Source organism: Pholcus phalangioides, unplaced genomic scaffold, assembly GCF_987345545.1.
Source record: "Pholcus phalangioides strain wild (caught in Gottingen) unplaced genomic scaffold, Ppha-v1.0 ptg000015l_1, whole genome shotgun sequence".
Lineage (NCBI taxonomy): Eukaryota > Metazoa > Arthropoda > Arachnida > Araneae > Pholcidae > Pholcus > Pholcus phalangioides.
Window position 1 is genome coordinate 40,707,753 of NW_028301608.1, and position 17,839 is coordinate 40,725,591.

At 35.6% G+C, this 17,839-nt stretch overlaps 1 protein-coding gene across 1 annotated transcript in view; it reads right to left on the reverse strand.

Moving 5' to 3' along the window:
* The window catches only part of LOC149076025 (uncharacterized), a 30,761-nt gene extending 28,267 nt beyond the window's left edge, over positions 1 to 2,494 (reverse strand). The window contains exons 1-2 of the mRNA XM_089242171.1: positions 2,443 to 2,494; positions 216 to 260 (exon numbers count right to left, since the gene is read on the reverse strand). Coding sequence (XP_089098297.1) covers positions 216 to 228 — 13 coding nt within the window. The 5' untranslated portion in view covers positions 229 to 260; positions 2,443 to 2,494. The remainder of the gene's footprint in view (positions 1 to 215; positions 261 to 2,442) is intronic.
* Positions 2,495 to 17,839: the final 15,345 nt, after the last annotated feature.

Here is a 17,839-nt window from a genome sequence, read left to right on the forward strand (position 1 = left end):
AGAGATGTCAACAACAGCTCGAATTTGGTGGCTCCTCATAGTAATGTTACCTCTCGATACAACGATAACCTCTCTACAACGACATTTTTTCTTGGTCCGCAGAGTATTGTTATATCGAGGTTTCGCTGTAAATTAGAAAAAAATCTTTAATTTTAAAAAGTACCAATCAAAATACATATTGAAATAAATGATACAACATGAAGTAATTTTCTTACCTGTATGCGGCATATGAATTCTTCCAACTCGTTGCAAGAGCTGTCCTGGAGAATAAAATCATATTAATTAGTTTTGTCAAAGTTGTCCATATATATATAAATTGTATGGTAATAATATATAATTGAACCAATTATTATGTCTATTAATTTTAACTGAATGTAATTGAATGTAACCAATAAGCCTAATGGTTACATTTGCTCAAATGCAACCGACACGATTATTGATTTCTTTCTTTTTCTTTTTTAAGTTTTATAAAAGAACAGTTATCAAAATTTTATAGTATAACACCGGCCTTATTGAAATCAACCACTTTTTTAGGTCTGTTCCAGAAAATATTTAGGCTATTCTTAGGATTATACTATAAACGTTTGCCAAGTTCTTTTATAAAACTTTGAATTGCGACCAATAAGCTACATTTGAGTGAATGTAACCAATAAGCTTATTGGTTGGTTTTTTTTTCAAGTTTAATAATTGATGTTTTATCAAACTTTTATAGTGTAATCCTGGCTTTAGGCCTGGATTAAACTATAAAAGTTATATATAATTTCTTTTATAAAACTTGAAAAATGGAAGCAATAAACTTATCAGTTAAGCTAAAGAGCGAAAGATAAGCTTATCGGTTGCATTTTTCAAGTTTTATAAAAAAAACTTTTATAAAACTTTTATAATGCAATCTCAGCTTTAGAGTGACGCTCTAAAGTGGTTTATTTTTTTATAACAAATAGCAAAACAAACTATCGTATTGCTTGGAATAATGCGTTGTGAGCGAATGTGCCGTAGGCCGGTATTATAGGCTACACTATAAAAGCTTGACAGAATTAATTTTATGAAACGAAAAATACAACCAATAATCGTATTAGTTACATTCGAGCCATTCGTAACCAATAGACTTATTGGTTGTTTTTTTCAAGCTTTGTAAGAGATCTTTTATCAAATTTGTAATCCCGGCTAGATTAAAAAATTACTTGAATATATTTTTTTATCAAAAATTACCTTTAATAAGTAATTTATCGAATTTCTTGGAATTAAAGAATAAAGAAAAAAAAGATTATAAAGAATAAAATTCAATTTCTGGATGATTTCTTTGTAAGCCTATTCTACGAACAAATGCGTTTGTTTGTTGAGTTTGGGGGGACTAGTTATTTTTATAAAATTTCATATTAAAATTTTAAATTAAATATCAATTACTCTAATACATAAATTTTAATTAATCATATTAAAATTGTACGTATTATAAAATGCTCAAAAAAAATTCTATATAGTTTGAATGCAATGATAATTGATGTTTAATGGGGTTGGTGCACGATCTTGGCTTGCCATGCTTTCCTATGGGAAAAATCTCCTTCCTTTAAAGGAACATTTAAAAAATTTCTATTAACTTCAAGCACTAATTTTTTTTTTCAAATACTATAGATGTTTCTATGGATAATTCTATTAGCACGAGCATTTGGGATTTTAATTGTTGGTTATTCTTTTATAGAATTTGAAGTCCAACAGCATGCAACGTTTACAAAAATCAACATTTTGCCATATTTTGTGCCATAAAATTTTTTTAAACAAATTTTGATGAAAAAAGTCCTCGTGTTAAAGTATATAACACCATAGTGTTGAGAGACACGCAAAGTTTCAAGACGTTTGAATAAGGGGTGTTCGAAAAAAATGTTCCTTATCTAACAAAAACACTTGGCCTCGGGAAAAGAACCCCATTTTAGTGGAAAACATGATATATAATGCCTGCCAGCAGTTTATATTACAATGTTTTAAAAATACTTCTAGTACAGGTAGGACAAAAATTTGAACATAGAAGCAGAAAATTTCATAATATTTAAAAATTTAAAAAATTCGAAAATGTGTGTTTTGGAAAATTTGCGTGCAACAAACAACCCCCTTAAAATCATATGAAATACACAGTGAAGTATTTTTTAAAATAGCATCTTCTGAACCAAATACCAACTTTACTAGAAAATCAGTTTATGTGCATCAGTGTGGGTACCATAAACCTTCGCAATCATGTTTTCAAAAACGCAAGCACCGTGACGCTTATTTTAAGAAATACACATAAAATATACGAAGGTAACAAAATTAATGAATTTGCTCAAAAATTCACAAGATTTCATCGCTTTTTTTACGCTTGTGAAATTGATATTTTCCAGAATAAAGTGAATTTATGAAAACCGTAAAAATTTCAAAAAATGTAAAATTACGAAATAAAATTTAAAAATTTACCTCTTTTTTCCCTGCTTCACCCGTAACAAGCTTTTCAACCTTTCCGGAAAAGATAATACGGTTAAAATGTTATGGGAAAAAAAGGTATATCCGCCGCAAGTTTGTGATCCGCATTTTCTCTCCTCCTACAGTTCTATCTGGGTTTTGTGCGATACCGTTCCGTAATTGGTCGGTAGTCTCCAGACCAGCCAATAGGAGAGAGTATTTTGGTTCCGGAATGTGCCACTTGTCGCAGTGCCACGCCTCAGTGCATCTTTCGTGGACGCCCCTTTTGTCACGGGAGCGGTGCTCGTGAATATACCGACCTTGATAGGTATGCATTGCAATAAAAGATACACGACATGACAATTAGACTTAACTTTTCACTTGATAGCAATTCAAAATAGTTATTTAGTTTCTCTTGGAGGATGAAAAAGTGCTTGTTTGTTCATTGTGTCAGTTAGTAACTAACTATACAGTCGAATCCCGTTTAACGAATACCGTTGTAGTGAAAAAATCTCGTTTTAACGGACACTTTTCTAATCCCCCTTATAAGTTTGCATAGGGACATTTTTAAATAACGTGGAATTCCTTCATAATTAAATAACGAAATGATATTTACGGTCTCTTGGAGTTCGTTATAACGGGATTCGACTGCAATTAATTTTTTAGGAATTAAAAACAAAAAAATTAGTCGCTTTTAGTAATACCAAATTTTTGTAACGTATGTGGAATATTCCTTATAAGATCATTTTAGGCAAAATCAGCAAATATACCATTGATTTTGCATAGACTAGCACTATTGCTGACGGGAAAAAAATACTTTTGAGCAGGTTAACCCTTTGATAACATTGAAATTTCTAAGGAAAAAAAATTGAGGAGTTATACAGGGTGCATAGGTAACAGGGCACATACCCTGGTGAACCTTTGATCCTAAAGGCATATACTTCCAATTAGAAAAACTACCCAAATAACCTGTAGTAGGTACTCAATAGGCCTACTCAGATATCATTTATGCTGCAAGGGATTGTATAATTATTAAAATAAAAATGTCAACTTTTTATACGGACCTCAAAAATCCAATAAGGAAGTTATTGCCCTGCCTCTCCCAAGGCCAACAAAAAATTCCACGTTTCTAAGTCCAATACTCGCTGAGATAATTGAATTCAAAAATCATTGAAAAGTTGGGAAAGAACAGCAAAAACTAACAATTAACGCTCCTTTTCCTCATTTGTGCTGGTCTTTCCGAACTTTTCTCCAATTTTCGAATTCAAATATCTCAGCGAATATTGCACTTAGAAACATGGAAATTTTTGTTGGCCCCAAGAGAGATAGGGCAACAACTTTATAATAGGAATTTGAAGTTAAAGGACAGGGAGATCGTATAAACATTTTTAATTCGCAACTTTCTTATTAATACTGTAATTTTGTCTTTTCATTTGAACGGCATTTAAGACGATAGGTGGCATCATTGAAATGGGCGTGGTAGCCGAGGTCGATAATATACTCGCCTAAAATACCAAAGGAAGTTTAGAGGTGTCACGAGTTCGATACCCGGTTTGTCCTTGTCAGAAAACTTTCTTGACACGGGGTGGGTACATTAGAAACATTAGAAACGACGACATGACCACAGAAAAAGAATTGTCACCGCTGGGAGTCCCACATCAAGGGGTCAACGTACCAACCTCTCGATGAGTATTTAAAAACAATGCCGATCGGAATCGGCAATAAATTGTAGGTCCCAGTCTAATTATCCCTCGCGTGCAGAAAATGACCGTGGTGCGTCAAAAATGATCAATGATCAAATGACATCATTTGAAACATTTTTTCCAATTGAAAATTATCTCTAAAACCAACGGTTTGGGAAATAGACATTGGGCAACGATGACAACCTGTATGTATAAATGCGGGTAAACCATTTTTTCCGCAATTAACTCCTCCTACCACCCGAAACGCAACTTGTGTGTGATTATCAATAAAAGCTAATTTACGGACTGTGTGCATTTTAGTACCTTGAGTAATTGCTCATTAGTGCCATGACTTGCGAATGAACTAAGTTGCGTAAAGTATACGTATAAGCAAAAAGTATTGTGAAACTTCTTTATATATCTATGTACCTTAAACCCCCTATCTTCTTACAACCCTCAAGGTAACATAAATTTTGAAAAAGGTGAGAATGGTTGGAAGTACATCTACACCGTGTCACCACCACTGGTACCCTAGTGGTAATTATAATCCTTATACATTATATTAAAAATAATATACCTCTTATAAATAGTGAAGAGTAAAATTATCTCTACTAATATAAACACAGCTGACTTACATTACCAGTGTTAAAAAGAAAATTTTTCTACAGAAAATAGGCAGACCTTTAACACGGCACTTAAATTGACACGCGAAAAATTTCATCTCTGTCACTTTCACTTCTTATATGGAAGGCAGAGACTTCAAGAACTCGAATCACCCATAACTGATATAAATACAGGGTGGGCAAAAAGTCCGTAGAAACTTTAAAAATTCATAAAAACCGGAAAAATAACCGAAATAAAAAACGGTTTGCAGAGTTAGCATGGTTAGATCACTGGAATTTTTTAAGACAGGAAAAAATAAATAAATAAAAAAACAACTGTGTGATAGGTTACCCTGACGTACACACGTCAAAGAAAAATTATGCGTAAATTACAAACAGAATGCCTCCAAATCGTTTATTACAGCAGTATGTGTTCCACATGACCACCACCACGAGGGATATTATAGACCACCCTGTACATTAGAGCGCACGCAGAATTTTCTCGAGGGGGTTCCAGATTTTTTCCTTCTGAGGGGGGGGGGAGGGTTTCTTTTTCCCAGCAAAATAACACTATAACCTTGGCTCGGGGGGGGGGGGTTAGAACGACAATACCCCCCCCCCCTTGCGTATGCCAATGGAGTCATGCATATAGAAACGCAATACATATCCGTCAAACCGAAGGATATCCAGGCCACATTGCCATAAGGCAATGTCGGCTCATTGTCCTCACGGACTGGATATACCTCTGGCAATTTATTTATTTAAAGAAAACATTCACATTGCAAAATACATTACAATCATAACAAGTATACAAGCATAATCTAAGTACAAAATCAGTTGTAAGATCACAATCTTCGTATACAATCAGAAATCAAACATATAATCCTGTATTGCATAGTAAATCTTAATTCGAATATACGATTATAAATCGCGTATTGAAATCAGTAATTTGATTTCACTATGCGATTGAACGCAATACATTCCGGAATGCACTAATTTACTGGATGATTTCTAGAAAAATATGTTTACGAGATGCATGTACGGTTTGGTATTTAGGCCCGATTTTTGCCTCAATAAAACTGTCTTGGATCCAGGAGAGGGAACTGCATTTGAGACATAAAAGCTCTTTATATTTTATTTTGATTTCCACTTCGTTTTGAAATACATTCCACTGACCCTTTTTGGAACGTCTTGTGGACCCCTCGTTCTTGTCTTACTTATCTGTCACTTTTGTATAGGATACAGATCATACATGCACGGCCCATGGACCAAATGTGGCCCTCGAAATTCTCTGATGTGGCCCACAACCTCTTACCAGAATTCGGTAAAAATGAACTAAATGATTGTTCATGCTAGTATCATTTAGTCGTTTTTTATTATGTGCCGGTGATTAAATAGTGGGGCCCCTTCCATTGCAACAAAATCCCTGTGGATACCATCAGGCCTGTGGTTAAAATTGAACCACCATCTAACGTTGATAGGTCCCATGTAAAAAATTATAATAAATACTGGGCTGTGGTTTGATTAATCGGGTCAGTCAATCGATCAATTGTTTATCGCAGTTTTAGGTGAGTTAATTGACTCGAGATTAATCTGATTCAAATTAGATTACAAAGTCCGCGAACCAGCGATTGAGGAACACTGTCAAACCCTGTCTAATGTACACCATACACGCTCAACTCCTGGCCAATAGCTAAATGTGACCCATGGTCTGGAACTTAATTTTGATAAAAATGAACTGAATGATTGTTTACACTAGCATCAATTGGTCTTTTTTTATGAGCTGGTGATTGAACCCTTCCATTGTAACTCCCGCAATGGATTGCAACAGGCCTGTCGCTCAAACTGCACCAGCATCAAGCATAGATAAGTCCCATTAAAATAAAAGAAGTTGTTTTCGGTTTAAAAAAATTAATTGTGCAGTATAAAAATACAAAATCAAAGTCATAAAAACATTTATTTGATTACGGTTCCCGACCATTTATAAAAAACCAAGTGGATCACGAAAGATTACCAAATCACTCCAGTGGCTTGCACTTTCCAAAACGTTGACCACACCACGTATGTCTTTTTACGCGTTTTCTAATTAAAGCAGGTGCGGATCCAGACGGTGGCGATCGCCTCTCCAAAGTGCCGAAAAATATAGAAAAATTTGTCTATCCCGTATCGTAATGTACGATGATCTAACAAACCTACAAAATAAGTCACTTGTCCAACACACATCGTCCTGCTTCGCTCTATTCGAAGCTTGAGATACCTATCCTATTCCCTCTTACATAGAGCTGAGATACAGCGTATAGGCTACTGTGTGTATGTATATAGGAGGTAATTCCTGTTCTCAGCTTCATTCGCAGCTGAAGATATCAGTCTCCACTATTCACAACTAAAGAAGTTTGCCTCAACTTCATTTAGAGTTGAAGATGTCTGCTTTTACTCAGGGGTGAATCGGAGGGAAAAGGGCACTCGGCCCGCCCAAGAGCCAAATAATACAAGAAAATTTGTGTGTTCCGTAAACTACGGGATGATCTAACAAACATACACAATAAGGCAACCCTCCGAACACATCACCCTGAATCCGCGCCTGAATCAAAGATTCATATTTACGCAAAAATTTAATAGATTTCCAAATTTTTCTTTAGAAAAAAAAAACATTTTTTTTTTCACAGAGAGCTTTCACATATAGTTTGGAGAGCATTTTACAATCACTTTTAGAGAGTATATTTTTGGCTTTTAAAAATATACTGTATGTGTATACTAAGGATGTGGTCGACGTGTGATTTGTCTTTCTCGAAGAACTATAAACGATGTATTTCCGGGACATTTTCATCGAACTAATGATAATGAAATCATTCATTGATTTGAAACGGCATCGCATGATTGAATAGTGATGATAACGAATTTCGACACGCGTTTCGAATTGCCGGTCCATCCCTCCTCGCTATCGGCACCATAGATCCTGATTAAGTTGTTTCGCCGGAAAACTTTTTGGCAACAACTTACTTTTCGAGAGTTGGGTTTTTGGCCACACCTGCTCACCTCTCGTCGATTTTGTGTGAAAGTTATCAATCAAAGCAGTAAGTGGGCGGGAGCGGCAATTTTCAGAACGAAAAGTCTAACGGATGGGGGTGAAATTTTCTGTTGCGAGACCAAAATGTGGCCTCCCCAACTCACCCAACCCTACGTCTGCCCGCGTACGACAAAAGTTGTCTCTTTTTTTATTTTTACATATTTCTCCCACATCAGTTCCTAACACCCCTTTAAGTCGATTTCTTTCTAGCTTAGCACGCTACGCTCTGTTATAGTTCTCGCCTAGACAGATTTAGACTTCACGTATATTAAGAGGGACCGATCACACATCGAGATAGTGGTGCCGATAAAGTCAGAGGCTGAAATACTAAGTCATACAAAGTTAATATGAATATTGGCTTATAGGTTTTCTGAAATTTGTTCAGCGGTGGTCAAAAAATAGAATAGAATGTTCGGTTTCATTTTTGAAAAGGTCTCCCCACTTTTCTTAAAGTCATTCTTCCGCTTTAAGATTTTCTTCCTTTATGCCGTAAGGTTTGGAGACCAATGAATGAACGCCAGAACTTTGCCACAGGACTTATCCCGTTGCCGAGATATCTTCCAGCCCAGCTTCGTGGCAGAGTCTAGTTTTGGAGACCTGGCATAGCTATGCAAACACCAAACCTGCCCCCCCCCCCGCTCTGTCGCTTGTCGGATATAAGCAGGCTACCTTGCGGCTGGGTCATGCTGGAAAAAAAAAAAAAAAGCCCTGTGTGGCTTTTTCTTTTTTTCTTTTAAAAAGTATCGTTTAAAAAGGGACAATTGCAGGTTGTGGTGTCGCTGGAAGTTTTTCACTAACAGGGTTGAGAATAAATAGAATAGCTTACCTCCGGGGATCGTCAATTGTAACACAAATGGCACGTTTAAAAAGAAATACCATTAGCATATTGTATATAGCGCATAAATCGAAAAGCTATCCATACTCCATACTTAGATTAAGACCGGGATTACACTATAAAAGTTCGATAAAAATCCTTTTATAAAACTTAAGAGAAACAACCAATAATCGTATCAGTTACATTCGCTCCCATGTAACCAATGCGCTTATTAGTGGCATTTTTCAATTTTTGTAAAAGAACCTTTATCAAACTTTTATATTGTAATTTATTAGTTTTGTTCTTTCGTGATATATGCTTTAATATTAGGTTGTATTTTGGTTATATATATATATTTTTTTTGACATCCATAGCTTTATGGGCATCTTTTTTTCATTCACCTCGATGGGCAATTCTCCTGTTGTGGCCTTTGTATTTGTATAAAGAAAGAAGAAAAACAGTTTTCGTTATTAATATATGAATGTTTCTGTGCGAGGAGAGAATCATCTCCAAATTGTCTTATACTGTGTGTGTATTCTGTATTTCAACATCTCTATGTAGATAGGTAACATAGCGCAAGGATTTTCAACCTTTCAGACACACTGTGGGCTCAATTAAAATTTCCCACTAAGCCCGCGGGCCACCAACTCATGTCATTTAGTGTCATATTAATAGAAGGGGACTAATTGAGCCTGAGTTAAACAGACAAAATTACATGAAGACATATTTTTCTGAAATTATTTAATTTATTAATTAACAATTTTGATTTATTTCTTAAATAACTTTTTCACTAATTCTGAAAAAAAGTTATTGATTAATTACTGATTAAATAACTGTGAGATTAATTTAAATCTAAAATGATTTTAAACGATTCTGTAATTATTTATTTCGATAACTTTCTGAAATAAAAAAAATTCATTCTTAATATTTCTTGAAATCATTTCTTTAATATATAATTCAATAATTATATGCGATTATTCTTTTATTGAATGTGAAATAATTTCTGTCGGAAAATACGAAATTATTTTTTTTATTGATTTATGATTTATATTTTTCATTAATCTTGAAATTATTTGTTTCAAAAATTCAAAACCTATTTCAGTTTTAAAATAATTTTCATCGATTCTGGAATTACTTCTTTCATTAATTCTAAATTTTCATCAAGTTGTTCTGGAATTACAATATTTCTTTTATTTCTTCTGAGTTTTCTTTCATTAATTCAGAAATTATTTCATTCATTAATTCAGAAATTATTTCATTCATTAATTCAGAAATTATTTCATTCATTAATTCAGAAATTATTTCATTCATTAATTCAGAAATTATTTCATTCATTAATTCAGAAATTATTTCATTCATTAATTCAGAAATTATTTCATTCATTAATTCAGAAATTATTTCATTCATTAATTCAGAAATTATTTCATTCATTAATTCAGAAATTATTTCATTCATTAATTCAGAAATTATTTCATTCATTAATTCAGAAATTATTTCATTCATTAATTCAGAAATTATTTCATTCATTAATTCAGAAATTATTTCATTCATTAATTCAGAAATTATTTCATTCATTAATTCAGAAATTATTTCTTTCATTTATCCTAGAATTAAACGTTTTTCAATGTTTTCAACCATATTCAAAAATGATCAGGGGGCCACGAGAAAAGCTTCAAGGGCCATGCATTGCAGACCCCCTTCCCCCCCCCCCCGCTTTAGCACAAGGATGTTTAACATTTGATAAATGTGGGCCACTTCTAGGTTTCAAAACTGTCGCGGGACACTTTCGTGATCTGGAAATGTGCCGCAGACAGATCATGTGAGCTGGAAATTTGCCGCGGATAGCTTAAGTGACCTGGAAATGTGCCCCTGGTAGTTAAAGTGATCTGTAAATATGAGTCGGGTCGCTAAAGTGACCTCGAATTGCACTGCAGGCCACTTGAAAGATTTAGTAATCATTTGTGATCCACTTGAATGGTTTGGTCACGGGTCACATGTGAATGGAAAGTTTCGTTATAATATATCATGAATATATATAATAATATATACTATATAATCTTATATATATTTATGAGCAACATGGAAAATGTTAGAACGAGGAAAATTTAAAAAAAAATAAAATTTTGGTTGGATTTTTTAGGGGGGTTATACATATCCATAGGGCCTATGGCCCCTTCCGTGCGTACGTCTCTGCTTCGGAACAATAGCACCTCAAATAGATACAAAAAATTAATTTTATTCAACACGAAATTTTCATCATTTCTGGAATTATTTCTTTTATCAATTTTCAAATCATTTGTTTCATTAATTGTGACAGATTTGTTATATTACATTGTCATTAGTGCTGAAATTATTTTTTTCAATTGCATTTCCAATTCATCAAGTCTAAAATGTTCATTCGTTTCGGGAATAGTTTTTTTTTATTAGTTTAAAATTAAATTCAGTGCTGAATTTTTCTTCAATTTTTGTGCTAATTTACGTTTAATTGTGTGTTTAAAATTTTTTCGTATGGATATTTCTCAACATTCCCGTATATTCTGATATTAGATGTCGATTCCTCCCATCACAAAATACTTAAAATCAGGGCAAAGGGGGGGGGGTCCTACAAATTTTTGGTGCCTTGAAATTGTTGAGACGCCCCTGGTATTATTTTCGCACCGGGCCTCCACGTCTAGTAAAAGGCGACGCTGGTTTCATGATAACAGGCAGATCTATAGATCCGTCTGAATTCTCAGATGTGGACGATCCCCGATTTTTCGAACAGAACACTTGGAAAACACGCCGTGGATTAAGCCGTCAACCTCATCAGTTTTGAGGAGGCACCGAATGACGTGTGACGAAACTACCTCTCGCAGGTGTAACCGTCACGCATAAGGGCTTAAGAAAGCGCATCACGGCTGATCCATGTGCCATCCACGGCCCCACATCCACATATTCCTGTCCTACGAATCATCTCCACGTTGTGCCTCACGCCCCTCTAAAAATCATCATCATGTAAGAACTTTGCGACACGCACAATTTTCGCGCCGCCATTTTCTACTTCGGACACATCCTCTTTAACCAGATAAAGTTAGGGGGGTAAGAGAAATTTTTTATTTAAAAACGAAATAACAAAAAATGTCCCTGTAAATGGTCCTAAAGCATGAGTTGTTCCTTAATCCCAATTTCTGTATCCCGCCCGCTCCGCCCGAAAAATTTCCAACGGAGGACACACCCTTGACTTTTGAGGATTAAGGCTAAGTAATATTAATCTCTCGAGTTATCTGCTAATGATTTTGTGAAACATGTTGTTCGGGAAACGTAAATTATTATCGAAAATTACCAGAAAACTAGGTATAGTTAGCATTTTTACGATATACTAGTTACGGTTTTCAGTAACGTTAGGACTAAACATGAGCTAACGGCAATGTATAAATCTTGAAACTAGGCTTTATCATTGCCTTGAAACGCTGAATTTTTACTTTTTTGTAAGAAAATTTAATTACCGTATTTTTACTCGCGTGTAGGACGAGGTTTTTATTCAATTTCCACTGCTTCAAAAAAACTAGGTCAAAAATCAATGAAAAATGGGAATAAATTTAAGAAATAACTCCAGAACTAATGATAATTTTGACTGATTGAAAATGATTATTCGGGATTCATTGAAAACTGACTATTAATGAAAAAATTAGAATTCGGAAATAAAATAATCGAAAAAATTGATGAATAAAACAAGCAAAAAAACCTAATGAGAGAAATAGTTCTGGAATTAATGAAAATTTTCAAAATTTATGAATGACAATTTTCAGAATTTGTGTAAGTTTTCGATACTTTTTGTTTCCCCCCCCCCCATTTTATTCAGGGCCCTAGGCCAGACACAGGTATCCAACATTGTCATCAGATCCGGAGGGCACAGTGAGTGTTCGAGCACCCCCGAAACATTTTATAACACTATTCTGAGCACCAACAGAATTTATTCAGAAATACCCTATACCAGTTGTTCTCAATGCCCCCTAGTGGTACTGGGATACTTCAATGGGAGGGGGGGCACAGAAGAAAATGGAGAAAGGGGCCATGACAGGTGGTTTGGAGGGCTGCAGAGAGCTGAAAAGAAAAATTAAGGTGTGAAGAAAACAAGTTTTTATATTAGTGACGACTTATATTAGTCGAAGACTCCGTTTAAGACAAGGGAGCCACGAGAAAAAAATATGCTTCAAAGGGGGGCCACGGGCAAAAAAAAAGGTTAAGAAACGCTTCCCTATACGTCAGAGTTTCTCAATCTATGGTTCGTGGACCAGAGGTGGTCCACGATGATGGCATAGGTGGTCCGCAGGCAGACTTGATAAAATTATTCACCCGTTATATTATTGATATTAGTGATACCCATATGGGTTCAATTAAAATTATACTTTCATACTTTGGTTCACCATGCATCCTCGAGGATAATGCAACAAAAAAATTGCAATTCATTGCTTTAAATGAAATTTGTTAATTACTACTACTGAACCAGACATGCCCCTCGTCCATATTCCGCTACGGAACTTCTAACGAATAGATACATGGTGGAATGTGTGGGTGTACATGTTTGTGAACCTGACGTGAACTTTGTTTCTGTGTAATGCTTGTTGTGTGTAGTGCTTTCATTTGCCATCAATTTTTCTAACTATGAGTGAAGTGTAATGATTGAATAGTTATGTTGTTGTAGGCCTGTTGCTCTCTGTGGCGAGACTTTTTAACGGAAAGATCGGCTCGCATTCGCGTCTCGAAGTTGGGAATCACAGAAATCCAACTTCAACCAATCCGATTTGCTAATTACTGCTGAAATTGCTAAAGTTGTGGAATAGAGCGCTGCTGCAAACCTCAGTAAACAAAAATGCATTTCACTAAAAAAATTATTCAATTGATTTATTGACCATATTTCATTGAGAAAAATAAAATTCGGTACACTGGAATCTTAAATAGTAATCCGTAAAATACGGGACATCGCCAATTGTCCTCCAAAACCTTATTAGAAGTAGAAACAATCACCCCAATCATCATTATAAATCCAAAATAATTGCGGACAAGCGTTAAATCTGACAAACACGTGAGATGAATATTATTTATAATTTTCGCCAAGATAATCATAAATTTTATTATGAAAACGATGTGTATTCACGACTTGAGTGAACATCCAAATCAATATCGTTGGAAAAACGGGACAATCGTATAAAGAAATCAGAACAACACTAACTACAGGAATGTCTGAGTCATTTTACTATTTCACCAAACACCAACTCTGGCCACATCGCAATTTATTGCCATTAATGAGATGGGTTGGAAATGAAGGTCGCCTCAAGCTTCGTTAGGGAAAATATCTTAACCATATCCTCCCTCGTATTCGAAGCTGGGACCGTGACAGCAACCTTCACGGGGGTAGACGAGCATCTTACCACCACACCACTCGAGCGATCTCAGTCCTTTCACTGGTCCTTGTTAACAGTTGTTAACAGAAAGTTTGACAAACACTGCAGTACGTCACCCTGCATTTACGTTTGTCTCGTGCTAAAAATTTTACTGTTATTATCAGTGAATTAACGAAATAAGAGAAAGAGAGTGAGAGAGAGAGAGGAGTTGCATTAAGAAATCTTTTTTATTTCATTTTGATCTATAAAGTAATTCGTTGCCTTATATGCGAGAGATCATCCTATATGCGATTAAATACGGTAATTAATTTTCAAGAATGAACTAGTTTGGAAGTTAGTTTTATGCGAATGAGCAAAACTACAACTTCTTTTTCCCCTCGTGTAATGTTAAAAGAGAGTTTAACTCTTTAAGTGGTTTCTAAAACTTCACTGATCCACATTATAACTAACGTTGAAAAAAAAATGCTGTAGACTCTAGAAACGCAGCCTGTACAGGGTGTCCTGTAAGTGTTGATTCGGCATTTATCTCATCAACTATTCCTCGCAGAGAGATATGTGGTTCTAATTTCGAAAATTCTCTCAAAATGTGTTCAGAAATAACTCTGTACCAGTTTTGAGAATAAAAATACAGTGTGTCGTAGAATAAAAAAATGTACATTTTTATATGGCTCTCCGTCCTACTTTATTTAGAAAGATGTTGCCCTGTCTCTCTTGAGGCTAACAAAAACATTTCATGCTTCTAAGTGTAATATTTACTGAGCTATCCGATTTCCAAAATTGGAGAATAGTTGGGAAAGAACAGCATGAACGAAGGAAAGAAGCGTATTCAGAAAGGGTAAGAAACGAAGTAAATTAGTATATGCTGTATTTTCCCATTTTTTTTTTTTTTTTTTCATTTTTGAGAGAAAAGTTGGGAAATTATATATTCAAATATCTCAGCACACAAATACTGCACTTGAGAAAATGAATTTTTTTTTTGTCCTCAAGAGAGATAGAGCAACAACTTTCTAAATCCAAGTTAGAGGACAGAGGGGGTGGGGCGATGTAAAAATTCAGATTTTTTTATTTTATGAGATACTCTATTTTCCCCAAAACTGGTAAAGAGTGATTTCTGAACACATTTTGAGTATTTTTGAAACTAGAATTATACACCTCTACGACGAACGATTGATGAGATGAAACCCGAATTGGCACTTACTGGACACCCTGTATGTAATTTTCAGCATTTGTATCCAAATTTCGAGACAATCGTCTTGATTATCGAAACAAGCCATAAGAGTTTAAAATTAACCATTACAGAATTAACAGCAATGAATACACATTATTATGACGGTTATATTCCACACCTCAAATGTACGTATTTTTTATCGCATTATTTACACGTGAACAGTAATCTGAGAATACTAATTAAAATTGGAAAGTATTGATTAAGACTACGGGGGAGAAGCACAGCGAGCTCTGTCTCTCTTAATTCGCAGGATGGTATCTTGCCGTCGGCTGTCGTCCGTTTTCGGTCGAATAAAGGCTATGCAGCGGATGAATCCGGGACGGAGGGCGGAGCAGGATTAAGGGAGGAACGATCTGGAGCCGTTTCTGTCCAGCAGCATCGAGATATCAATGGTCAAACAGACGTTCTCGAGGGAGTGCGACGGTAACGGCGAATTTCATGCGTGGTCTCTTGACTTCATGTCCTTTCGCGAGAAGGGAAACGCACCGCGATCTCTATGAACACCTAACGCCTAGTATTATGTACGCTTCTCAGAATAGCATAGGTCCTACGCAAAGTAAGGAAAAGTTAGAATTTCTATCAGTTCACATATACAGTATTTGTAACATTATATCCAACTGAAAGGAGCTAGTTGTCTAGATTAGTGTTCTGCAACATTTTTACATCTGCAGACCGGAAAATTTTCGCGGAAATCGGGAAAAATAATTTTGCGAACCGGCAAAAAATGGATAAATGGAAAAAAAAATAAGTGAAAGAATTTGAGTACCGGCAAAAAATAAATGTAAAATAATATATATTGCAGAACGCAGTGTTTCTCAACCACCGGGTCGCGGCCCGGTAGGCCCGGTACCAGGCCCTGACCTCATTCAAACCGGGCCGCGAGTGATTGGCGTTTCATTTTTCCTTATTAACTTTCCGTTATTAATGTATTCGACTGGGCCTTCGACTCACAAGAAGAATGAAACCGGGCCGCGGGCTGAAACCGGGCCGAAAGGTTGAGAACCACTGTTGTAGAAGATGTGCGCGGACCAGCAAAAAATTAATAAATAAGGAAAGAAAGAAAATTCGGATCGTAGTAAAAAAATCATTGGAATTGGTATACAGTAGAGCATCGATTATCGGAATACCGATCAACCGAAACATCGGTTAACCGAAAGCGTTGCAGTCGGCATTCATTGCTTTGAGATACTATGAAGTGATTACAACGACAAGAAGAATGTGATGCTGTCCAATTGCTGTCTTTAAAACGTTTGCGAGATTTAGCGACAAAAAACACGAGTCTCAGCTCTTTGAAGCAAAAGAAAAAAAATTAGACTTCTTTCCCTGAACTGTAGGCTTACTTTAATCGCCATTTTGAATTTGTCAAACTAGTTCTCTGTGTTATTTGAAAGACGTGTGATACAAAATATATGCAGTTTTGTGATTAGTATCACTGTTTCTTTTTTTTATATTGCTCCTATGAGACTGGTACAATTTTTTTTCCGTAGATGATCGGTTATCAGAAAAAGCAGTTATCCGAACACCCCCAGTCCCCAATTGTTTCGGATAATCGATGCTCAACTGTATCTGAATGCGGTTTGCGAAAAAGGTATTCTAACAAAGGGATTTTTTTGGTACAGGGAAAAAAATAGTTCACATTTTTGTCAAAAGAGAGCGATACATGAAAGCAAATCACTGAATTCTGTACCCAAAATTTTCTTCAATCTTTTTTGTGTCCGAAACGTTCACAAAGCTTCACCCGGCGACTCGTGGCTGAAGTAAAATAACTTCATCTGTAGTGCTTTATCGCTTTATCCGCCGATGTCAACATCACAATAAAAACCTTATGTAAGCGCCAGTAACAGGAAAATTCAGAAATCAGCTGTTAACAGTACACCCTGCATTTTTTAGGACTCTGATTTGCATATTTCCAATGGTGTTTTTTTTTCGTAGCACCCTCTATCGACGAAATTTGAGCTAAATTTTGTTTTTCTGCGCATAAAAAGGAAAAAAAATCCCCCCTCGTGAGAATAACTTTTTCCCACACCACAATCAAATGCCAATTCCTCCAATTTTCATAGATTTTCAAACTATCTACGAATTTATGAGACACCCTGTATATTAGTCACTTCCAAAACAATCACTGTATATGCCTTTCAGGGATGTACTTAATAAGCATCTCTCCTCGATTTGATGGAAGACTCCGAAATTGTTTTTCATCCAAAAAAACAAAAAAACAGGGATCCAGAAGTATTCTTTCATTCACGCGGACTTCCAAATGAATTCCTTACAGTATGTGTGTGCGCGGCCAGGGCTATCGCTTTCAAACAGGTGCCGAATAAACCAATAGAGAAAATAGGAGAAAAATGAATGGTGAAGAGAGGGGAGAATAAAAAGAGGAATCAACTATAGCGATATAATGAACTTACTGACATTCGATTAACTCTGCTTACCAAAGTGTGTAAAGATTGACAATGGAATAATCACCGAACGTTGACTGGTGCTTACATAGCAAATTTTAAAAAAAAAGAAGTCCACGCGACCCCCTTCATTCTCTCTCTCTCTCTCTCCTCCCGGAATCACTGGATCGCGACACCGATAAGTCAGGTCCCTCGTGAGGGGCCCTTGACGTTTCGGTCCCGTGGCCACAAATAAG